Below are 26,930 nucleotides of genomic sequence, written 5' to 3' on the forward strand. Positions count from 1 at the left end.
ACGATATACAGGCTTCAAAAATGATCAGTGAAAAGGAAAAATAAGATATATAAACTACTCCAGCTGGAGACTGGTGTCAGGTGACTACTGAAATTCAGCATTCATGTCATTTCTTCTGCTTAAGAATTGACAAGTTGAGGGGGTCTTGTCCTGTCTGACAACAAGTGAATATTTTTAGCCAAAATACTTTGTAGATGATAGGCACAGCTATATTCCTTGATTGTGTATTTGACTCTGGTTTGCATTGTTGCTGCCCTGGCATGTTGCATTTGGCAAATTATTGCATAATATTCATGTAAATGCTAATGCTGAAAACAGTCTTTTTAAAAAGTTAACCATCATTGGCTGCATTTCTCCAGTTACATTTTTCCCCATTTATTCATAAGTCTTGCTTGGTTTTGAGAGAAAAATTTAGCTTGTGGCCCATCACCCTCTTTACAGGATGAGACTGAGGGGAGCAAAAATGCTATTTGCAGGATGCAGAAGCATAATAAAATGGTAGATGTGCAACTGCCAGTAAATTTGTGCAATATCCAATCAATAAAAACAGCTGCATGTATTGCTCCTCAGGAGATTTCAACCTTTATTCTGTTTTGGGGGGCATGCATTGGGTAGCGTGTCTTTATAATTCCTTTTTGGACAGTCCCATGGAAAACTACATTAGGCCAAACTCTCAGAAGATGCCCATTTCTGCTAGTATTGCAGTGGTGACAAGAAATCAGTAATTAACCAGTGCCATGTATGTATGTGTTCTTCAGAGATTTGTTAAAACTTGTCTCTTGTAAAAATAGATCACCCCATGCAAGTGATAAGTAACTCATTTCTTAACAAAACATATGAATGTAGGGATTTTTTTTTGACTCACTTCAGTTTTTTCACTCAGGGAAAATGGGTAATGATTATTGTGTAATGTAGTGTTTTATCAAGGAAATAGAAACAGAAATTGAAAATCAGATTAACCAAACCAGAAAATATATGAGTTCATACCTGCAAAGTCAGTCAAGATCGTCCTTACACTTTAGGGTTTAGTTTTAGTGATGCATTTTTTGTAGATTTGAACAATATACTGTATGTTGATTGGCATCCTGTGCCATTTCCGTGCAGAGCTAATTAAGTGGAAACAGGAATGACATAAATTTTTCAGGATATTTCTCAACCTACACTTTAATGTGAATTGACAGGGCCTGGTATCTTTCAGTGCAAATCCACTAACCTCTTCCAAGTCAGATAAACTCTGTATTTTGGAAAAATTTAGGCTGTAGCCACTCATATTATGCCTAGCCTCTATGATTAACTGGATAATCTCAGGCCTTCTTATGGCTCTAGGATTTCTCACAAATGCTAATAATTAAACGATGAGGAAAACCTGAAATGAAGTCAGTTCAGTTTGTGATTCATAGTCAAAATTAGCTCAGTGCTTAATGAAGAGACTGTCTGGGTCTCTTCATTAAGTGTGGCTCTCTTCATATAGTCTGTGTCTCTTCATATAGCGTGGGAAGTTTCTTCAAAATAAAGCTTCATGTTATGATCATTGTGCAAAATGAACAATTTTCTTGAAAAGCTCCCTAAGGACACTTATTTATGACTTTATTATTTTAATATTAAAAAAAAAAAAAAAAAAAAAAAAGTGAAAATACATTTGAGAAATTAAAAGAAAAAATATTAAACACAGGGTCTCGGTATTCAAATTGAGGAGTTCTAGGGAAACTTCAGTTATTAAAATCCATAAAAATTGCTGCTATGGTTACAAAGCTGAAAACAGAAGTCTGGAAACATGATTCTTCAGAAATGTAACCAAGAGATAATTAGTGTAATGTTGGATCTGGCAGAGTAAAGAGAAGAAAGAGAGATAATTTAAATTAATTTAATGCAAAAAAGTTACTGTAGCACCACCAGAAATGAATAAAATATGTCAGGAATATTAATACACTTTATAAACACTTACATTCCAAAAAGGCACCAGAGACATCAAAGAAATATCAGGCAGACTATAATTTCAAAATTAAATGGAAGAAATTAAAATATTTTTTTCAGTATTATTACTTAATGATAAATGAACTCAGGTAAAGCCACAGAGCATTTAAGGTCAGACTCTCATATCTTCACCCTAGTTTAACATCACTTTATGAGTGACCTCATTCATCTGCAGAAAAAAAGTTATTTAAAAAAGCAGTATTTTTGAGGGAAAATATGATCTTATAATTTATATAAGATTCTTCCCAACTTTATTCTAGCATTAACTGTGCCTTTCACACTTCATACCAGTGTCCTGTTCCTCTGTGGGACATTTTGCAAGAATGAAGTCTTACCTCCAGGCACTCCTGCAGTGTTGCTCCGGTTTAAATACAGTGCATAGATCTCTTTCTGAATGACATTTCAAAGGGTCCAACAGCAAAAATGTGATTCTCATTTAAATTCTATCCACTGTTTCATTCTTTGAAAATGTAGTTAATCATTTCTTGAAGGTAATACGCAGTTAGTGTGATTTTTCTAATTTCAAGATGCTTTTTTGCATATCTAATTTTATGAAACCTTTTTCTTTTAAAATCTGTAGGACTTGAACCACTGTCACTCATTTTAACCCATTATTTTGTTTACCCTCTCACAGAAGGGTTAGAGATGCTGAAGAGATGCTGAAGTACCAATATGTCTAATTATTGTCCCTTGTGAAAAAGAAGTACTTTAGAAATAAAGAAAGAAATACTTTATATTTTTCACATGTATGTGACTTATTCACAGAGAAAACTCTTCTCCAATATGTTTTCCTACTTCAGTATCTACTTGGATCCAAAAACCGTGTGTTTAATTTCAATAACCTGTCACATATCTGAAGGTCACTGTCATACTTTGTATCTTAAACTACTTTTCTACAAATTATTCTCCTCGTTCTATCAAGCACAGTGATGTTGAATTAGTTTCCCAACAGGGCATACCTTTAAGTTAATAAATTAGCAGCTGTCTGTTCCAAAGAACTCTATACTTATATGAAGAAATGATGAAAAATGCCCTCTGAGATAGTTGTTTAAGCATTACCTAGCATTTTCTGTGCCAAACTTAACTTTTTTTTTTTTTTAATGTTTTTGTTTGTTTTTGTTTTTGTTTTTTTTTGTTTTTTTTTTTTTAATAACTGTAAAGCTTAGCTGGAAACTCACTTTTGAAAGTTTGAAAAATTATAATTATTGCTAATGCTGGTTACTATTCAAAAAAAAAAATCTGTAGTTTTTATTCAAAAAATAGGTGAAGAACAGAAACTTATCTGTAAAAGATAATGCTAGTCTGCAACAGTCTTTAAGGTACTGAATATGATACAACTATTTTTTATTTACTTTTAGGACTATACCCAAAAATAAAATCTATGTTTATTTCATAATAATTTGTGTTGTCTCCTCATATTGATGATAGGGTGATATCTCATGTTTTCCTCAGATGTTACATCAACATAGGTTATCTTTCAGAAAATCCATGAGAGCTATGCTTTGGCCATTCTAATTGCAGCAGTAAGATGACCTGATCTGTCATGCCTCTCTCCACACAGTGGAGAATCATTCATCCCATTCATCCCTTTCATTCATCCCATTCATCCCTTTAAGATGAAAATTTGAGTGGTAGTTGGATCTCGGAATCAAAGCTATGACTGAACTTCACTCTTGAGTCTATCAGACGGGTCACTGTGTGAACTTGAATAAATCATTCCATCTATGATTATCATTTTTTCTTTTTTTTTTTTTTTCTGTATTTTTTTCTGTAAACCTCTTATATCAAAACCTTTGATATAGAACAGTAAAACGTACTAAAGCATTTAGATACTACAGAACTAGGCAACCTAAAGAAACCAAAAAGATTATAATTGAACCCTACAACCAGATTTACTGGAATTCCTTATTTACACTATTGAATTTCTTAATGATAAATTGCTTGCTTATTATTGTTGTTATAGAAAAGGGAGATAACCTGGACAGCATGCAGAACAGACTGAAAGATTCTGATGAGAAGAATTCCATTCTCCTGAAAGCTTTGAATGAAACCTTTGGAAAACTGTCAGCCATTCCTAATGGTAAGCTGGAAAAGTAATGCAACACTTAACATGTCCTGCTCTGTCAGGTGTATAAACACCTATCATCTGTCTGATTGATCTTTTTGTGGTCCACATTGGGTCCGCTTTGATCATTGGCTGCTTTAATGAGACAAAAATAAGCTATGTTAGAGAGAACTGGTCTGAAAACAGATACCTTGTATCAGTTTGTATTTTGGCACAGTAAATAGTAACAAGTTTCTGCAATTTGCAAAAGACTGGTTTCGGAACGAATTATAATTCAGAAGTTACAATACATTCTGAGACAAATAGTTTTTTCTTTAAACATGAAAAGTCTGTTTATGAAACTTGTGAATAAAGAACCATCATGCTTCTTATAGCAACCAAGAAAAATAAAGACCTACTGACAATAGAAAAAGCAGGATGAAATTTGCTCTTTTTGTCTTACCTCTCTACCACAGTCATTGATTTATCCTGCGGTATCCTTTCCAGTCAATTTGACATTGTGTATCTTAGAACTGGAACAGGATTTCCTTAATGAAGACAAAAGTACTAAGCATACTTATAATTCTGTATAAGTCCCCCTGCCCCCCCTCCAATCTTTAATATTGATTAAAATCCCAAAGTGTTGGGATGTTAGCTACTTAGTGTTGTGATTGCGAGAGACAGTGAGCTACAATATAGTTTCAGTATAATAGACAGTGATAAACAGAATGTTTGTTTTTATAAAAAATAAATGTTTTATCAAAATAATTTGCTATGACTTTTCTCTCTAAGGAGCACTGCATTGCAATAAACTGAAGAAAAGTCTCTGAAGAAAATCTATATTCTCTCTCATATGTGAAGGTCTGGAAAGTTCAGACTACAAATAAAAACTTGGCTTGAGAAATAATTTACTATTACTATTACTATTCATCTTGCACACTTTTGTGACTTCAAGATTCCAGACAACTGGAAAGTTTATTTTTAGATGTAGCGATCCTTGAAATCAGATATTCACAAGAATTTGCTTTAATATATCATACTCATGCCACTTCCTGGGTTTTAACCACACGTATTGGCCTGTTTTTCTTCTTGTGCATAGATAGATGTCTAAGTCAAACAAAATGGACCTTGGAGACCAGTGGACCTTAGGAGACAGTATAGTAAATATGAAACATGTAAAAGATACATGAAATATGCAACCATTAGCAATGTAATAAACTCTTGTCAGATTAGAGTTACAAGGTGCTTGCTCTTTGGACAAGGGCATTCTCATACACAAGTAGATGTGTCTTAAGAATTAAATTCAGGGCAAATAAAAGACATGGATACAAAAGTGCTGTAAATTAGTCATCCAATGGCAAAGTAACCAATGAGGACAGGAGAGAAAATGACCCTGTCATGTATCTCATTCTTCAAGGATTCACAAAAGTAGAGAGCAATTTAAACTAATAATTCTTGTCCATGCTGTAGTAATACTCAAATAAAATAGCCAAATAAAACCAGAAAGATTCAAAATGGGATAGATGGATAGATTACTTTAGGACAAGGACCTACATATGGAGGGATAGGCATACTTTTATAAGTGTGGTTTAAAATAAATATAATTTATATGACCAATAGAGGGAAGTAACACTTCCCTCCCCTCCAAATAAAGGGAAGTCCAACTTTCTTTCTGCCAGAAAGCTGCATGACCTCTAATAATTGCCTCAAAAAGAGATACTTAGATATGATGAAAATAGAAAGTGGAAAAAGGCAATCAGAGTAATCTGTTCTTTCACTTGTCAGTACTGATGATGATTATGGTTTATTAAAGGTTCAGATATATTTTCAAGGTGCTGTTAGGTTATGTGCACTTTTCAAAGGTAAAACTTCAGAAATAAGAGTGTACACTTCAGAAATAAGAGTGTAGCACATAATATGTCTTTGCTCAAGAAAGTAAAAATGGTCATGTAATTCTCCAGGATTCAGGATAAACCTACCAATTCTCTACAGCCTTAAGAAGCATTGTATTCTCCCTAGGCCACAGGCTTGATTGCATCACATAGTCCACAGAAGGTGAAGGACCTACCTGAAAAAATGGTTGGAAATCTATACTGTTAATCCCCTGAAATGGTGATAATATCTGTGTTTCCCCTGTTTTCCTACAATTGTTGAATCAGGAATATGCAATCTTCTTCAAGCAAATTTTGGGATAAACTATCCCTTATCAACTGTCTCTTAGCCACAATAGGATAGTAAAAATATCCTCCTGTGTTTTCCCCACTACTGCAGTGCAATCTGTTAACCCCACTGACTGCAAAAGGAAGCCCCAGTCAGTATGACAAGTGGCACTATTGCTACATGATCATTTCAGAGGTGTCCAAATTTCTGAGCTGCACTCCAAAATTCTCATATGACTGAGGGACACAAAGACATGTTGGAAAATACAACAGGAAAACAATTCCAAGAACAGTTTCATGGTTTTGTGGGAAGCAGGTAGCAAAGATTGTTCCTACAGGTCCTACAGCTCCACTGTAGAGTTTTTTTCTCTTCTTCAGAAGCGTTTGTTGTCTTGAAAAACAGGGCATCTACACTCTACGTGTGCAATTCATAATGTCTTACTACATGTGAAGTGGGATCTCCTAAAGAGTAAAGAACTACACAACACAAATTAAGGTTGTAGAATTTTGGCGCAAGTTTATTCTTGAGACATATGAAGAAAACTTCTGTACTCAGGACAGTCATTTCATTATTCTTTTCTACCTACAGATACAGCTATAAAGGTACAGGCGGCTAAAGACAAAGCAAAACAAGCCAACGATACGGCAAATGATGTCTTGGCCCAGATTAAAGACCTCAACCAGAATCTGCTTGGCTTGAGAAACAATTACAGTAAACTTGCAGATGATGTGGCAAAAACAAACGCTGTTGTGAAGGATCCTATCAAGAATAGTAAGATCTGGTTTGGTTTGGTTTGTTTTTTTGGAGGATTTTTTTTCGGTTTATATTTTCATTTCACATCCCAAAATGAAACAGAGACACTCAGTAACTTCACTCCCACAGTATTACTACAGTATGTTGTTGTAAAAGGAAGCTCTATAGTTCCTGTATTCTGTGTTTATCATTTAAGAATAACTTTTAAATCTTAGAGACTGCTGCTGGTAGTTGCAGAAAAAAGCTAGCATCATCAGGATGAACATGTAGTGGATAGATTTGTTCCACAGACTGCTCTTTAAACTATTGAGGTAGGTGAATAATTAAAGAATCTGTCTTTGACTGACAATTTACCACTTGATTCATGTAAAATTCCCTGCACTAACCGAGCCTTCAGTCAATCAGATAATCACTTCTGGGAGAAATGCATGACTTCTGTCATATAAGTTACTATTTTGGTAGAGCACTGAAGACACTTAAGAAAGATAAAAAAAGAGATTCTAAGTATATTTTTTTAGGGCTGTTTTTTTGTTGTTAGCGAAGCCTGTTATAAGAAGTGACAATTGCTTTAGCATTTTCACTTTGGGTATGTAGGATAACATTGAATTCTAAATTACAATGTATTTTATGGTAGATTGTTCATCTCATATAGGAGTGTACAGAGCTGACAACAAAACCTGAATACCTTTACAAAATTGCTGAAGGACTAACTTTTCAGCTACTCTCTACTCTCCAGGTTTTGGTCAGCTTGGCATCAGGCAGCTCCATCAGACTGAGAGACCCCTAGTAGTTTACACAATAAGAAAAATAGTTATCTATTGAAATACTGTGATTATATTATGGCAGGTTAGGAATCAATTAGATCTACAAGGTAACAACATCTGGATTGGTAGTGATAAACAACTGGGAAGTGGCCTAAAAGCACCAATTTCTTGGCACTTGGATCTAGAATCCTGTTCCTTAATTTACATTTGTGGTTAGATCTTCAAAACATCTTCTTATGTTGTATTCTGTTTTTTCTCTGTTCTTTGTCCCCTTGTCTTGCCTACAGGAATCAGTACGTATGTTCTCTTTCTTGTGCTTTTTTGTTTTGTTTTGTTTTTTTTTATTGTGCTTTTTCCAGTAGATGATGTTCACTGCTTGCCACCAAACCTTCTGCATGGTCTTCCACATTTCTCATTCATCAAAATAATCCAGTAGTTTGATTATTTTTGAAGGCTCTGAGATAAAGTGTCTTGGTAACTAGTCTCACTTATGAAACCTTAAGAAACATCTTGAAGGTTTGGTATCAGTGTCTGGGTTAGTATTCAGAAACTAGATACACGGACTGTCATGCTTTATCTAAGCAATATCCAACTTCTTAATAATTATTTCCCTTCAACCTACATTCTTTTGGTAAAATCTGATTTGTGCCTTTCACAGTCATCCACACAATCCCATACCCTCATGCTAAACAAGTGCTGCAATCCTTACATCTTCAGAACTGTCAGAGAGAGGATATGGTTCACTAGTTGTATGTTGAAAGGCAAAAAAGTCATTTGAAGCTTAAATAAAAAGAGAGAAAAAAGATCTCTTTGTAAAACCATTAAGTTCACTTGAAAAAAAAAATAAAAAAAAATATATATATATTTACAGTTTAGTGCCACATTTTTGATCTGCTTTCAATATGCATACAGAATTTTAAGCTTCTGATCAGAATTAAAACATCTTGTAGTTGTTGCCATTTTAGTTAATTTATGAATTGACATCAAGTTAATTCAAGAATTAACTATAGTCCTCTAGCCCTTTTGCAGAAGTTACTAATGGAAACTAACAAGTTTTCATTAATCTAGCATATTTCTTCAAAGCTACAGTTAGAAAAAGCAAGTAAATGCTTAGTGCATAACTGTATTAATGCTATAGCAAATATTGTCCATTAGTGTCACCCTCACCTGAGGCATAGTTACTGCTTCAAAATCCTGCTTTAACATCTGTATTTGCTACTATTGCTAAATTATCTTAATTCTAAATGTTCTTAAATGGTCTTATTTTGTTCAGGTAGCTTCCTAGTCAGTGTATATCTCATAGTAATAGCATGTAATATTGCCTGAGTATTTATGCAGAATTTTCTTGATTATTTTTTTATTGCAATTTATAATTATTGTCTGGCATCACTTTAAAATTCTGCCTTGTTCTTTCTTATGAAGTTGCTGATGCAGATTCCAGCATAAAACACCTAGAAAAAGAAGCAGACCGCTTACTAGATAAACTCAAGCCAATCAAAGAACTTCAGGATAACGTAGGGAAAAACATTTCTCAGATAAAAGAGCTGATAAACCAAGCTCGGAAGCAAGCTAATTCGGTAAGCCCTTTTTCTCCATGAGATTACCTTTTGAATTTTGTTAGGATTTTATTTTTGAATTTTCTTTTCCATGAGCTGAATTCTTTCTAATTCTGAAAATGTGTAAAGAAAGCAAGGAATGGAATATAATTTCTCAGATAAGCAGAGAATATTCCAATAATTTTCACTCTGTGTCTTGTTTCTTCATTTAAAATGCACCCTAGTTAAACAGATGACATCTGTAGGAATGATTATGGAAAAGATATTATTTAAGAAGTACTGTGAGTGAGAGTACAACAGGAGAATCACCACATCATCGTTTGTTGTGAAAACAAAAATATTTGTTGTTGTTTTTTGTTTTGCCTCAACACTGATATTAAGCCCCTATTTTCATTTCAGGGAACTTACATTACCTGAGAATGTGGAGTTCTGATAAATCAAACTTGGTTTAAGAGTGTATTTCAATTTGGCTGTTGAGTGTGGTATCCATCTCCCTGATTCAGTTATATTCCAAACTTGATGATCAGCTGGATAATACCAGGTTATTCAGCTTGTGACACAGTGTAACAAGGTGAAAAAAAGAGTTCTTGAAGATGGTACATAAGGAAACTTCCTGAAAAAGAGATTAGGAAACAAAACCTTACAGAATAATAGGAGCCCAGGAAGGAAGTATATAGCATATACACAATGAGATTTGTTCACGATATAAAGACAGGTTATAGTGATTAAATTGTTTTCTTCTTATGTTTGTCTTCTGTCTGAAGGCTTCAAAATAATTACTTGCTCAGCATTTCTGAATTAAAAAAGTAACGTTTGGTCATAGAATGGATCTCCTTTTTGACAAAGCTTACCATAAGCAAAAGTCACCTTTTTACTGAGTCTACCATTATTTGCATCTACTCTAATACATAAACATGTCTAGCTGGAATTGAAATACCATTGGACTGTCATTATGTCTATGTTGGCAATATGAAAGCAAACAGTATACTGTTTTTTATCTGTGCTCAGAGCCTGAGGAAACTAACACATATGTCCAAATGCATATGTCACCTGAGCTGTGGAAATGAAACCTAGTAAAGAATACCAACTCCATCAGGGGCTATGATATAACAGCAATACATAACTGTTGGTTTAAACAAAAAAAAAAAAAAAAAAAACAAAAAAACAAAACAAAACAAACAAACAAAAAAAACACGGTAGGAGTATTAAATTAGCATAATCAAAGATATTGCAAGGAAAAAATAGATCTTCCTGTCTACCCCAAAGCAGTGTGCTGTGATTCCTTCAGGAGCACAGGAGCACTGCATATTTTCCTGGCATTATGTCCTAGTTATAGGTTATCTCCACTGTCAGAATTCCCCTGCTGCTTGTGTTAGACCAGTTAATCTTCTAGCTATTTTAATCCATACAGTTTGTCCTTTCACACCTGAATGCCAGAAAGAGCTTTTATTGCCTTTTAATCAAAATATAAGAAACAATCCCAAAAAGAAAATTCCATTTCTGCCTCCTGTATATATCCAAGCAACTCCCTGCTACATGTAACATGGAAATGGTAAGGAAGAATAAAAAAAATATATACAAAATAATAATTTTAAAACAACAACAACAACAAAAAAACAGTTATTTAGAAGCCTCTTAAGTTACTTCTGTAATAATAAGCAGCAAACTGAATTATTTCTGCTCTGTTTTTTTTTTTTTTTTGAAGATCAAAGTGTCCGTGTCTTCTGGAGGCAATTGTATTCGCACATACAGACCAGAAATAAAGAAGGGAACATACAACACTGTCATTGTCAATGTGAAGACTGTAGTTGCTGACAATCTGCTTTTTTACCTTGGAAGTGCCAAGTTTGTAAGTGTATCTCCTGCTTTTCATGTCAGCGTTGCTCAATCAAATCAGATTACTGACAAACACAGAAGATGAAAAAGGCTTATTTTTTCCTCCTCAAGGCTTCAGAGCAATAATTGAGGGCCTATGATAAACCAGACATTTACTGTCTTTAGTATTAACATAAGGACTTCTAAAATACAATCAGTAAATATTTTTTTGTATTTTTAATTAGATATGAAATCAGAGTTCTGCATGAACTGTGTTAGAGCTTTAAAATTCACAGTGCAACGAGTAAACTTTGCACTGTTGTAGGTTGTAGGTTTTCCCTTGGGAAAGAAGTAGCTAATCATCTTGCATCTGTCAAAGCTCGAATTTATTGTAATTTTCAGTCACGTCTACAACTGCAAGCATAATGATGATGAATGATTCCGTTTCCCATGAGCACTCTAGAATAATCAATAATAATTCTGTAAATGGGAAAAACATTCTATTTCTAACATTTTGAACTATATATTTTATTTACCTAATACAGAATGAAGAGGCTAGATGGTATCATATGTTAGCCTAGAATCCTGACATGTTTCTGCCATCCAATGGCTGTTTTACAAATAATGTTTGTCTCAGTTAAATCCTTCTCTTAGTGCCTACAATATTAACACTTCTGCATGTTTAGCAGCAATTTGCTGCATATCACTAACACCAGTCATTTGTCATCTTTGACTTATTTGAACCAAGGAAAGCAGGGAAAGAACAATCCAATTCTTAGTCACTGTTAGAGTTATTTTCCATACTTTATTATATATGGGTTTATGATACTCTGTTCTGATGCCTTCTGAAATGGGAAGAGTTCTGGAGAGCTTCCTTTAATCAGAGTATGATATTGCTTCTATTTTCATATTTTCTATGTAGACTGACTTCTTGGCCATAGAGATGCGCAAAGGCAAGGTGAGCTTCCTGTGGGATGTGGGATCTGGTGTTGGACGGGTAGAGTATCCAGATCTGACCATTGATGATGGGTTTTGGTACCGGATTGAAGCCTCTAGGCAAGTATACATTGCCTATATATTTCACTTCCAAAGTTTTATTTCCTAAAAAAAAAAAAAATGGCTAAATTAAGCAAGTTCTGTTTCCAGTCCACTCTCCATGGGTTTACATGTCTCAGGTTTATGGAAGTATTTGCTACGTCTGAAACATCTAATTTTAAAACAAGATGTTCTCGTAAATACGAGAAATGGTAGGCTGGTTTAGTGGAAACTTTTGAACCTACACCCAATAGTACTAAAAGTGAATACTACAAATGCTATTGAAATATTAATTGTTCTGTATCAAGAATTTATTTTCATAATGTATTTCCCTTCTAATGTCAACAGTCTATGACTGCTTCTATTCCCTTCTTCTTACCTATTAGTCTATAAACTACCTATCACTCTTCTTCAGCTAGCATACTTTAAAAATCAGTACAGGATTTGACACACAAAAAGATAACTACTATTCTTTCCACCTTCAATTTCAAAGAGTAGCACAATTTCTGAATGTCACATCTTGATACAATACTGCAAATGAGTGGTCTGTCATACATCAGCATCTTGATTCTTACTCAAAATGCCTTTTCCATAGCTGGAATGTCTCTTCAGACTGGAGGTATTTTAAAAGATAAAGCTTATGAAAAAATCAAGGATAAAATATTCTGGAAACTGTACTTTGTACTTCTATGAGATCAGTTTTGAATGCTTTTGAGCTTTAGTAATATGAAATCATAGAATGGTTTGGGTTGGAAGGTACCTTAAAGACCATCAAGTTCCAACCCTCCTTCCCCCACCAGACCAGGTTGCCCAAAACCCCATCCAGCCTGGCCTTGAATACTTCCAGGGATGTGGAAGTATTGCTTCTCTGGGAAACTTGTTCCAAGGCTTCACCACCCTCCGAGTGATGAATTTCTTCGTTATATCTAATCTAAACCTACCCTCTTTTAGTTTAAAGCCATTATGCCTTGTCCTATCCTGACAAAGAGTCCCTCCCCAGCTTTCATGTAGGCCCCCTTTAGGTACTGGAAGGCCACTGTAAGGTTTTCCCAGTCTTCGCTTCTCCAGGCTGATTTTGAACTCCAAATCCCTCAACCTGTCTTCATAGGAGTGGTACTCCAGACCTTTGATCATATTCATGATCATGATCATGATCAAATATAAATACATTAATATTCAAATTTCACATTACTTACTTGAATCCTGTATTTTCCATTTATATAGAACAGGTATTACATAAGGTATTATATTTACAGCATAAGGATAGATAACTATATTCTTTATCCTCTATTTATGAACAAATCTTAATAATTCAGGTGACATCATCTATATTGCGATCTGATATGAAGCTAGTTCTTGTTGCATCCATACATGTTAATTTCACATCGTATTAAACATAGAAGTGATAGTACAGTCAGACAATGAGAGAAAGAAAATCATTCTAATTCCAGTTACATCCATAGGTCTGAGAGGAGGAAATGGCATCCAATTTAAATAATTTATTGAAATCACAGAAATCAGGCATTCAGAGCGGATAAATAAATAAAATTATGGTACTTGCTCTTGAAGCTGGCTTAATGAAGCCTTATTGCTTGGAAAATGCAAACTGTGGTACAATAGGAATTGTTGAAGTCTTTGTCATTTCATATTATGGATAGTAAAGCAGATTCATGACACAGTAATGCCAAACTTAAGGCTGCTTCAGCAGAATATGGAGCCAGGACATGGTATGAAAATTCACACATCCAACAAATGCACATTGCCTATTAGACTGCTTATTCTGGATATATAGGGTGTGTATGCCATTAGTTTTAAACAAACTGCTGGATCAGCAATTTGGAACAATTACAGCTGCACAAATTTGAAGTACAGTGCATCATTCAGGAGAATTACATTGCAGAGTCATTAGTTGGATTTGTGGGATCAAGACAAAAGAACTCAGGACTGATTTTGTATTCTTAAGGCAGACTTCATAAATAACGTACCTTACTGAAGATTTTCCATCTTCGAACGTTTTAGTCCATTTGATAATTCTCCTTGGACTCCCTTCAGAAGCTGTAGGACTGTTTTACTTATCTCATTCACTCACATTTTTTCTCTAAATTTCTACTCAGTTGCAGCTACAGATTTTTTTCAGCAACCTGTAAGCTGCCAGAACAGCCAGAGCAGGGCATCCACTTAGAGGGGGGACATAAAATGAAATTTTGGCCTTGCTGAATTTTGCCTTGGATTTCAGTGGCAACACGCATTGACACATGTTAATAATGATATGGTAGGTTTAAAGGTTTTCACAGCAGTTTTTAATCAAGGATCCCAAAAGGCCATGTGAAAATGTGGTAGCACAGAGGTCACGAAATTCTCAAAATCATTCAGTATATTGAGTGAAGTCTAAATATGAAACAGCTGACTGTTGAATAATGATCAGGGATACTCAGTTCAGTTAACTTCTGGGCCAAATTTTCCCATTTGTTAAGACCAATTTAATAATTACTGCATCTGTTTTTCTCAGAGGCTTTTAATTTTTCTCTCCTTTTTATTTAAAGTATACTAATACTTTGCATGTTATTGTATATACAGAGGTTATCAAATAAATATTTTAAACTTTATTTGTATGGAATTGAAGTAAAATTTATTTATTCCTTTAGTGCAGCATATGCCTATGGAATAAGCAATTCCCTATACTTTGATGGTATAGGAACTTAACTATCACAGAGTTACTTACCTGTTAGAGAGGCAAATCTTACCAAGAGCTACAATCTATCAAAGTGTCAATTAATGAAGGAAAATATGGCATAAACAGTTTGCAACAAAAAGATTTGAGGCAAGCTTACAACATGCAAACTGTCACTTTTGTGTGAACCTTCAAATACATGCTAGAGTATTTTTGAGGCTCTCTAGATCAGTGAAACAATGTCACTTGACTTCAGCAGGCTTCAATTAGGAGCAGAATCTGATTAGCCGTGATTTTAATCAAGTGCCCTCTAAGTATTATCATTGTTAATGACAGAGTTTAGCAGCATCCTTCTTTTAAGGACGAAAGACAGTTGAATCAGAAGTTCATAGTAAACACATCCAGCCCAGCTCAGAAATAATTCAGTCATAAACTACTGTCGCAAATCTAAGTCATACTTTCTAGTAAAGGTTTTATTTGCTCTCAGGGGACCAAGGAGCGAAGATTTCTTCATGGTATTCTGTAATCTAATGCTGATGACTTGCAAAAGTCATCTCATTTGCATCATGCATCTCCTAACGAGTATATACTGCATGCATGCTATTGTAATTTATTTTTTTTCAGATGATCAGCCACTCAGCACTGGTACATCTTTAATCCACCAGTTTTGCAAGAACTGATTCTGACTAGAACAGTATTTTCTAACCTGATAACTTGTCGTACATCGGACACAAATGTCATTTTGCTGTCAAGGTAGCCAAGTTCCTTCTTCAAGCTCAGTTGTCCTCCCTAAATAAGATAGAATTATTTATGGAAGAGACCCTGTCATTATCCTTTCAATTTGTCTGAAGATTAAAGACACCCATGCTATTTGTGACATATTAAGCACCCTAAAAAGCGTCGATCTGCTGAGTGACTTCTGTTTTATTTCACTTGGATGCTTTTAAACTAGTTTCACTGAATCGTGATTTCAGCACAATAGAGATTGAAAGTGCTAATGACTTTCTTTCAGAGAGCATAAGCAGTTCAGTAAAAGTCTCTAGTAACTGTTAGCCTTTCAATAATTACTACATTGAGAACTGTATTTTGAAGTCCATTAGAGGGCTTCGCATCAATAAACTTAGGAAAAATAAAATCGAAATTTGGAATTTCTGTTGCATAAAAAAAAGTATCTAATTAGCATTCAGTTGATTTAGGAATACAAGGTAAAATATTGTCATTAAACGGAGTTTGCAACAACAACAAATCATTTAGAAGACCGTGGATTGCTTTAGCCCACTACTTTAAAATGATTGGGAGTAATTCTGTGTTCACATACCACAGATGTCATTTAGGAGATTCCCTGAAAGTCACATGTATGTTATTTCCAGCATTGCCAGATCAAGCTAGAAGTGACTGAAAAGTTCCTGTATTTCACTGCAAATGTGTGGTTTTCACATTGAAAGCCTTGATATCCCTGTCTCCAGGGCAGACAAGATGGCATGGATTCAAGAAGATATTTCCCATTGGATGGAAATCCTCAAAATAATTTGCAACCCTGCTTCACAGTTCAGGAAAAATTTATCATGACTGACACATGACTGTCAGACTGTCACAACTAAATGAAAACCTTTTCTCTTTTTTTTTTCCTTTGAATTACTTATTTCCAGTTATATGATATTTCATAAGACAACTCTCAATTTCTTCTGTTTTTTGGGTGATAGGTTCTGATCCAAAGGAATTTCTGAAGAAGTTGTTTGTTTGTTTGTTTGTTTGACATAAAATACATAGTTTTCCATGATTTTACCATTCTCTAGAGCCCTGGTCCAGCATACTTTCTAAGTGCAAAGATTATGTAAGTACGGGATAGCAGTCATCTTTCAGCTTATTCACTAGCCTAACCTATGCATTCTTCCATTAATTAAGTAAAGCTTCATTTAAGAGAAATGACAGGTTTTCATGAAGTTATGCTTTTAACTTTTAGTTTACTTGCAACTTCAATGCCCCAAGCCAATCTTTTTTTTTTTTTTTTTTTTTTTTTCTAATTAGACAAAAAAGGAATTTTTCATCTTTACATGAAGCAAAGTTTGGGAGTTTAGAAAACAAAAGATGTTTTTGTTTGTTTGGATGTATGTTTTACTTTCTAGCTGTGACTTACTATCTTTAGAGGGCAGGTGTGCAACTTTTTAGTCTAGAAAAACTACATATGGGGTTTTTTTTGGTGAATTTTATCAGCTTTATTTAATCACTTTTCTTTCTTTCCTTGGAAACAAAATATAGGCAAACTCATAGATATCTGTTTTATGAAAAAAAATCTGTCGTGTTTTTTGTTGTGTTTTGTTTGTTTGTTTGTTTTAGCTTGAGAACAGGTAGTGTTTAATTTTTAGAGTATAAATAAGTAGCCAAAAAAATACAGCAGGTCACCTAAAAAAAAAAAAAGTATAGTCACTCTTCACAGGTATACACTCACTGTAAACTGATATGGAAAAATAAAATAAGCTTTATTTAAAAGTGTACATGTATTTCTATACTAATTATCAAGCATATATGTCTTAAAAGTTCTCTGTAATGATGAATCTTTCAGTGCTGTTTGGAGTTGCAAGATAAGGCATCTGTGTTAGGAATTTCCAGATTAACTTGGCAATGGTCATGTGAAATCTGACATCCTATTAAAAATGAGATAAAGCAGCCATTTCCAAAGTTTCCATCCATAAATTCACAGTACATGGTCTCCCTCTGCCTACCTCATCTCCCAGCCACTGCTCCACCACATTAATGAACATACTAGGTACTTCATCTGCACATGATAGGATTTGACTCGCTTATTTCTATAATCATATGATGGCCTGATAAGAAATTATGTGAGTTGGTTGTGCTCCAACTGTCTGAGAGGAACCAATAATTTGTGGTGTGGCCATAAATGCCTAATAGTTTACTTCAGAGTAAAAGCTACTATCCGTACCTAAAAGATAGTAAAATATTATGGAAGTTAACTGCAAGGGATTCAAAATTATTCAAAGTCTTTCAAATACCTTTCAATATACCTGAATCATCTCTCTCCACATTCTGTTCCTTCTGTTGTAAAACTCCAGCAGCCAATTCTTTCCATGCCAGGCACTATATTAACATAACGACCTAATGAGTAGAAAAAGAACTGCTGCAGGTACTATTAACAATTTATTGTTACTTTATTGTTACTGTTATCATCAGTATTTGATGTGGTTTGTAGAGAACAATACCAACCACTGTGCCTGTTTGTGCCTGTTTGAGAAGCAGAGAGCTCCACTGTAGAAAGTACAAAATCTGTGCATCACAGTGAAGCAAACTGAAGTACTTTGTCACTTGATCATTCATTTTATTGCAAAAATAACCTAATAACCTAATAAATCTTACAAAATTCAAAAATTTAATTTGGATCCTTGCCTACCTCATTTGTTACGTCAAGAAACAATTACTGAAGTCTAATTTCATCACAACATTGGAGAAAAAAAATGGTTTCTTGTTTTAGTTAATGAAAGTTCCATTTCATCTGTATATTGAATTTTTTGCATAAGGGGGATAGAAGTGAAGAAAAAATAAATATATAAAAAGCTGTTTTTACCTTACAAAGACAAAAGAGTCTATTCACTTATATCACAATTAAACATATAGAGACGTGTATTACTGACTTGTATTCAAAGATGCCATCCAAAACAGACTCGTTACTGTATTTGATATAACTATTGACTCTGTGTGCCTTATTTATTTTGTTCAAATGTCCAGGACTGGGAAAAATGGTACTATATCAGTGCGAGCCCTAGATGGTCCCAAAGCCAGCATTGTGCCTGCCACATTCAGTGCTGTCTCTCCACCTGGATATACCATTCTGGATGTAGATGCTAATGCTATGCTGTTTGTTGGAGGCTTAACTGGAAAAATAAAGGTAATGTTTACAGAATGGAAAAATAAAGGTAAAATACAGCACTTGTGTATTAAATGATTATTTATGTGGACGCTTTTCATTATTTCTTACAGTAAAAATGGTAAAAATAGTGTGTTGGAGTCATTGTAGGAAGTGCTTTAGTAGCACATGTGCTCTTGAAAGATTATTAGGATTTGCCTAGAGATGTAGTTGTGAAAACCTGAAGTTTCTCTGCCTATCCTGTAACTTCTGATCAGAAGCCTGGTGGCTGGCTGCAGTGGTCCATTAGTTGTTTAGCCCAAACAACTAATTCCCGCTGGGTAGCTGGATGCTTTGCCTTTGCATTGCTGTTCCAACAGGACATAGTCCATAGTGACAGGAAGTAATTTCTGTTTCCATACATTCCTGGTCTCCTAACAATGCATGTAACAATATATATTCCTTTGCATTCAGTATTTTTTTTCATGTACCTGCAGTATTGCTTCCTCCTTTGCAGTCTACTTCATGTCTACTTCATGTGTTTTGCTTTATTTTCTTAATTTTTATTCCTGGTTTTCTGCTGTGCAACCTTTCTTTTAAACTGCTACCTGCATCTGATCCCTGATCTATTTTCTCTTTCTTTTGCCCATTTATTTTTCTGGTGACTGCTTGCACATTGCTTAACTTAATGGGAATGAATATAAGATTTATGCCAAATAAAAAGAATGAAAATCTTTTGGTAAAAATGTTCTCCAATAAGTAGCAATTAATATATATGTTCCAGTGAAATTCTTTACAAAACTAGTTTGTTCCTAATCACTATTTTGATATATTTTTTTTAATGTTGAACATCTTAACATTATCAAAAATAACAGAATAAAAAGAAATAAAAAAAATAATAAAAAAAGGAAAAAAAAAAAAAAAAAGTTAAAACATTCCCAATCGGTGAACTAAAGGAACTTTTTTTGAACTAAAGTTTTTACGTGGCCTTGAAAATTGAAGTAGCACGATATTTTATGGTTCAACTTTCTATATTTTAGAAATTTCAGCTTTCTAGATTGTTCTGGTCTATGTATATAGATGTTCCCATTCAGAGGGGAAACACCGAACTATTTGGCTGCATATACCACTTTTCAAGACAGAGAAAATAAGAGGATACAAGATAAATAGAAAATGTAGATTCTACTTACTTGAAATCAGTGTCTTGTAGTCAGCTTTATCTTAAAACATAGCCATACATTTTGGAGCACAGTCATTTTCAAACTTGCACAAATTCATAGCTCATTATGTATGAGAGAGCAAACTTTGTCATCTTTTCCTATGTTCTCAGCGCAGCCTGGTTTGCTCTCCACCTTCCAGCTTTCTATCTACAACTAAAGGTGTTTGCTTTCTTCTGTGAGCCATAAACAAGAACCCTTGAAACATATTTCTACAAATTACTGAATCATCAGTTGCTAAAAGCAGCTCTGTACTGCAGAGATCAGCGACCCTTACAAATGAGAATGGCCTCATTGGTTCTCTGTACTCTATACCTCTGATCTGCTTTCTCAAAGGCAATAGAAATAAAGCAGGAAGAGGTGGTTTATCTCCCACACCTAATAATTCTTCTCAGCTTTCTTACATTCTTGGTTATTATTTTTTTTTATGTTCAATAAGTGATAGTTTCTACTGCTGTTTTCACCAGTAACAAATTTAATTACATTGGCATTATGTCTCATTTATTACTTGCCATAATAACTCAGTGGAATAAACACTCCACTGAACAGAATTGGGACTGTTCATTGCTTGCAGTGTTTTATATAGCTATAATGACCAAAGACTCAAATGCACACAAGTCCATAGAGTCTATGGGGATGTTTATGCCTACCCAACTCTCAGAGACTGATTGATAGCTCATGAAGATAGACTGGATAAATCAGGTAACAATCATAACTGCCAGAATTATGATTGAAAAAAATAATTTCATTGTTCCACATTTAGAAAACCACTTGAGACTTTGGTTAATAAATTATTTAAATTTCTTTGAATCAGTTGAGACTGTAGAAAATAAGTGGTTGAGTGTTTTTTGGCCTGTTATCTTTGGGTGATCCACTGGAGGAGTCATGAAACTTCAAACTCAAATGCCAACCCAAACTCAAGTCTTAACTGAATTCTATTTTAAATTTCACTTGTGAGTTAGCAGAGCACAAGTGGGGCAAGTACTGAAGTATAATAACACGATTTATATATGCACAGGTCTAGAACATCAAAATTCCAGAGATTTGACAGGAATTCTACTTGGAAAAAAAATCTTATGTTTCCTTTAAGAATCAAGAGAATCAGAAATATTTCAGTAATACAGCAACTGCTGTTCTGTTTCATGGCATAAAGTAGTCTTGTGCCTAGTCCAAACTTCCGAAGCAAAGCTGTCACATTAGGCTAATAAAAAAGTATGTTTTACTTGAAGTCATCTCTACGTTTAAGTTTTATAAATATTTTATTGTTACATAAAGCGCTCTTAGTATTTGCAGCCTCACGGTAGAAAAAGTGCAGCAAAGGTGTAAAAAAAGAGTGATCGTATCTGTTATTCGAGTAACCAGGCCCCAAAGCTGGCACCTACCACTCCAACAAAATATCAAACCCCCTAACAAAGGTCATCTTACTTAATTTAGGTTGGGTTTCAAAATATTTAATGTTATATATGATGCCTAATATTTCAGTTTTATTATCTAATATTATTAGTATTTATTTGGAGTTTTACTTATTATTTAAATACTAACATTATTTGAATAGCACTCAGTCAACAAGAATTACTTAATGATGAAGCTTCATGAAGCTGTATTTAAGAAAAAGTTAGAAATATAAAAATGGCAAATAATCTCTAGAGGGAAAAGGGTTCAAAGGCTCTTGATGAACCTTGTTAAACACAAGAGCTTGGGACATAGTAATGTAGTAGTAATATCTGAATCCTTTACTGAATGCTTTTCTTTCTTGCTTTAGTTAGATACAGTGAGGCACAGGTGGATACTGAGCACACTTCAGCATGTAAGACAGTTCTAGGATCAAGAGTGAGGTACAGTACTGAACCAGAACAGAAACTATGGATGCTGCAGAAAATCAGATGCCAAATGAATAATAAAAAAAAAAATAATAAAAATATATAACTTTTTTTTTTTTGAATGCTTGTTATCGTATGGTAGATTTGTCAAGTTCACAAAATGAAGTGTTAAACTAAGAATCTTTTCTAAAACTTTGAATGTTTTGGACATCTGTCAAGGTCACTGATATCTTTTAAATCTTTTCATATTATTGGGCTTTGGGCTACATGATCAGATAGGCATTAGATTTGTCCTTGGAGTTTCAGCTAAATCCCTTTTTGCAAATTTTTTTGCAATGTATTCAGAAAGAATGCAGTTCTTTTCAGTTTTTCAGTTTTTAAAAAAAAAACAGTTTTTAAAAAACATCTTTCATTTGACTTGAGTAGTAGAAGACTATGATGCATAGATGTCATGATTTTCTCAGAAGTGACATTAAGTTCATACTTGTTACTAATTAAAACCTTCTCAATTACCCTGGGAAATATCAACAGCACATTAAGTCTTTTGAGTCATACTTTTGCTTGAATATTTTCAAGTTGCACTTCTTCATATTCTCTTGCAAGATCTTAATATTTGTAATCACCATGTGGAAAACAGCAGGTGCTTGTCTATCTCAAATAGCTAAATATATAGATTTTCAATCAGTTTATATTGATGAAGTGAAATTTAAATGAAACCAGGTATTTTTAGAAAGATCTTTATTAGGTGAGTACTCTGTGTACTGCCATGTAGTACCATAGTACCATGCCATGGTACTATGGTATGTACCATGTAGTACCATACTAAACGAGCATTACCCCCCATGTGTGTGACCCAAGCTTGATGAGTTTTGATGTGTTAAAAGTTTTAATCTCATTGCCAGCTGCAATTTTTCAGCATCCAAAATTCAGCATGACCTTTACAGGAGTAGTCAGCTGAGTCCACATTCAGTCTGTTAGCTTGTATGGTCTGCTGAATTTCAAGGCTTTTGAGAAGTACAATAGGAACATTTTGCTAATTGTACTGTGGTCAAGATTCCTCATAGCTCTTTACTTGATGTCTTAAACAAAAACACAGATAGACCTCAAAAAGATTCTACTGTGGGACTACTGCAAGCAGACAGCTTTCCAAAAGGCCAGAAGGCAGATGGTGAGGTAGAACCTAGGGCAGCTTCTCATTCTCCAGGAATCATTCTGCATAGGCCTTCCCCTGGGTCTCAAATAAATGGACTTTTCCATTCTGACTGAAACAAAATTTACCTCATTTTTTTAGCTGTTCAATTGTTCCATAGGATTAAATAGATCAAATATTTCTCATAATATTTAAAATAATAAGAAACATCTTCTGATATTTGTGACTTTCATACTAGTTATTTCATTGAGTTCTAAAGATGTTTGTGTTTTCTGTTACAGAAGTCAGATGCTGTTAGAGTCACCACTTTCACTGGCTGCATGGGTGAGACCTTTCTAGACAGCAAACCCATAGGACTGTGGAATTTCAGGGATATTGAGGGAGACTGCAAAGGGTGTGCTGTCAGGTAGGTAATGCACTGACTGCTTCTTATGCTCCTTTGTGAACCTGTCCGTGGGGTGCTACAGTCTGTTGTAAGCAGCAGGAAATTCTGCAGCAGCCATCAAGTTCCAATGGACAGCTATGAGTTGTACACTAAGCTGAGAGTTGTAGGAAATGAAAAGTTAGATCACAATTATATCAAGCGGTAAAGCAATGGATTTGGTTTGTAATGTGTTCAGTGTCTTTACAGAATTCAGATGGTGTAACAGTGCTGTGATGCAAAGACTCCACCTAATCGGTGGCCGGGATTAGTCAAAACATGAGAGAGTGTGAGATCTACAGTGGGACAGAGTCTGGCACATGGATAGGATTTTGCAGCAGTAGGGTGTGTGCGTGCACATCATGCAGCACGGGGCAGGGTCAGACTCCTCAGAGTGGCATTCACAGCCACCATTGTGAGTGAGTAGAGACACCAAAGGGCAAAGCTGTTTCTTTTCTCAAAAGAGAAACAGATATCCTGTCCTGTCAGTGGCCTGTGGTTCCAGGTAAGGTAGGTAAATGACCCATCTGGACAGGACCAGGAGTCACATATATAGACAGGTTCAGAACTCTTTTCAGGAATTTTTGCAACAAAATAAGTTACTTCCTTTCTGGTGTGACCTTGTCCTTGAAGAGTTGTGACCCTTCCCATTTTCCACTGAGCTAATCTCAAACATGTTTTTGTGCCATATCTCATCGTCAGAAGCCACACTGGTGAGGAACCCCATCCAGAGGCACCACCCTATCCTGTGGCATAGTTCTGGGAATTGTTGTGTAAAGAGTGATTATGCATCTCTCACATCCTGGTTTATAGCTTTCATAGTAACCAATTGCATGGAAGCATCAACTCTTGGTTTTTAGTGAGTTTGGCAGTGTCAGTATATCATATAGCGCTCATGCTGTGTTAAGTAAAATAGCTGTAGACTCGGTCAGAGAGGTTAAGACTAGACTAGTTTTCAAACAAGCAGCCTAGTTAGGCTCTTGATGCTTAGGTCAAAACTTAAGGATCGTGATGATGGATATATGCATTTCAGTTCCAAAGAAGTCGTGGAGATACCTGAACTTCATGTGGATCTCTGCCTAAATTCCACAGAATCACAGAATTGTAGGGGTTGGAAGGGACCTCAAGAGATCGTCAGGTCCAACCCCTCTGCCAAAGCAGGTTCCCTAGAGAAAGCAGGATCCCTAGAGAAATTTAATTTCCTCATTCATTAGTGATAATGTAGATCTACTAGCTTGGAGCTGGGTGAGTGGGAGGAAGATTGATATAAAGAATACTAGACTTGAAATTCGTGAAAAACTGTATTAAAAGCTCCCTTTTGCCTTAACCAGTATCAGAAAATTCCAGTTCCGGTATCAGAAAGAGTCCAGTTCTCCAGCAAAATCTATTTGCAAAAACTTACTGTTAAATGTAGCTATGTAGGGCAAGAGAGCTACGTTCAACATCATTGTATGTGTGTTAAGTTAAATGCAAAACATGCCCATAGCCAGTATTCCACATGTAGATCCCGTGTTCAACTATAATTATGTTTCTGATTAACTGAAAGATTACTGTCTTGCAGCTGTCTGATCTGTGTGACAGAGATGGACAAGATAAGTCCATCATTAAAAAAAAAATACATTAAACAATCTCAGAGCCTCAATTTTTCTGCTCTTTAATGGCAGGAATGCCAAAAATCTGTGGAGGGACCTCTTGCGGTGTTTGTAGCCTGTGTGTAAACAAAGAATCACAATTTCCAGGGTTTTCACTCTGGGGCCTCCAGAAGTTGTAAAGACAGTAGCAGTAGCAAAACCAAGACATAAATGCTTATTTATACTGAGAATTGCAAAATGACTTGTTATAGAACACAAGAGATGTACAACAGGCCCAAAAGTGCTTTCTTGTTGTACAGTTAGTGAGCTGAGCTGACCTTACAGCCCCACTTATCAGAATGTGGTTTTGATGTAAAATCAAACCAAGTTCAGGAAGACTCCCAAAGACATCTTCTTGCCCCCCTGCTCCTTCCCACTTCCCTCCCCCTCTCTCCTCCACACTGTTTTTTGTTTTTTTTTTCTCTTTTAACCTCACATGGAAAAGGAAACTGGTTGAAATTGCCCCTTTTCAGCCCACAGGTGGCAGATGGTGAAGGGACAGTCCAGTTTGATGGTGACAGCTATGCAGTGGTGAGCCGCCCAATTCGCTGGAACCCTAATATTTCCACAGTCATGTTCAAATTCAGGACCTTCTCGTCCAATGCCCTGATGATGTATCTTGCTACTGAGGACTTGGTAAGAACAACCAATTAACCTCCACACTCCTTATAGATTTCATGCCATCTTTACAATGTCTTCATCATATCATATTCATATCATATCATCTTTACAATGGCTTCAGCATATCATATTCATCATATGAAAACATAGAAATTGAATCTAGCACTGTCCTGGTATGATGCTGTTTGATATCCAAATGACGACAGACAATGTTACCGTGTGCAAGCTGGCTGCCTAGGGTTAACAGACTTGTGAGCACATCCAGTTGTTAGATTCCAGATTTTCTGGAATTATTAATGATTAACACATTTATCCCAAATGTTAACCTGTACAGACATTGCCGATTATATATATACTTTTATAGTTTAAAATATCATAAGAGGAATCAGGGAGAAGGAGAATATGGAAAGAGAGAACTCTTAGATGGAAGTCCTACTAATCTGTGGAAAAAGTTTGTTTCTAATGTGAGTGGTATTAAAGGGGAACTGGATGGTGCAACAAACAGGATGTGATGGTGATGACGTTTTTAATGAGATTTACAAACTGTTCCTTTTACTGCTAAAAGAGAGACTAGAAACATTAGTTATAATGTTTCTCAGGGTAACTCAGGATTTTAATTCATATGCATTATCAAATGTGTGTGGATAATAGGAGAAGTTATAAAAACATCCAGCTGGATTCTCATGTGAATTGGGAGTAACTCAGTTTCAGTATCTCTGATCTAGACTGATTTGTAAGCCTGACTGGGAACAGTGTCCTTTTCTTATCCTCCTTTCCTTATTCTTTTCATATGGGCCAGTAGTTATGAACAGCAGTCCTCAGGGGAAAATAGAACTAACAGCAGACTTTCATACACTTCAGTCCTAGGCGGTAAACACTTAAGTGGATTTTTTAAAAAACTTGCAAAAAGTCATCTGTTGTCACTCAGAAAAGAAAGTGTTTATTTAATGTTATATGTCTCTTACCAAAATGAACAAGAATCATAATTTACATATCTAATCCCTTTCATTAACAGAAGGATTTCATGAGTGTAGAACTCAGTGATGGGCGTATAAAAGTCAGCTATGATCTGGGTTCAGGTACAGCTTCTGTTATCAGCAACCAAAATCATAATGATGGCAGATGGAAATCTTTCACCCTGTCAAGAATTCAGAAGCAAGGTGAGTTCCTGTGTTGTTAACACCATGAGCTTCCCAGTTACCTATCTCATACAGAATCATCTAATTATGGGAAAAACAATGTGCAAAATCTGCGAAATTATGAAATTCTAGTGGTTTAGCAACTTTTACTTAGATTACAGGTATGTCGGGCTGCATCTGAGTGATTACAGTGTCAAACAGGCCTTTTATGATATTCTTTTGAAACAGGTAGCTTATTTTTCATGCATAATTCTGCTTTACAGCTGTGTAAATTGCATTCTAAGAAGCTCCAAAGTGGGG

At 35.1% G+C, this 26,930-nt stretch overlaps 1 protein-coding gene across 1 annotated transcript in view; it reads left to right on the top strand.

Moving 5' to 3' along the window:
• Window positions 1-26,930, top strand: part of LAMA2 (laminin subunit alpha 2) — a 356,269-nt gene that overhangs the window by 297,932 nt on the left and 31,407 nt on the right. Inside the window, 10 exon segments of the mRNA XM_032185008.1 lie at window positions 3,938-4,054; window positions 6,767-6,949; window positions 7,983-7,988; window positions 9,118-9,272; window positions 10,957-11,100; window positions 11,989-12,122; window positions 18,514-18,673; window positions 23,100-23,224; window positions 25,344-25,506; window positions 26,507-26,651. Of these exon segments, the coding sequence (XP_032040899.1) occupies window positions 3,938-4,054; window positions 6,767-6,949; window positions 7,983-7,988; window positions 9,118-9,272; window positions 10,957-11,100; window positions 11,989-12,122; window positions 18,514-18,673; window positions 23,100-23,224; window positions 25,344-25,506; window positions 26,507-26,651 (1,332 nt within the window).

The sequence above is a fragment of the Aythya fuligula genome, chromosome 3 (genome assembly GCF_009819795.1).
Source record: "Aythya fuligula isolate bAytFul2 chromosome 3, bAytFul2.pri, whole genome shotgun sequence".
Classification (NCBI taxonomy): Eukaryota; Metazoa; Chordata; class Aves; order Anseriformes; family Anatidae; genus Aythya; species Aythya fuligula.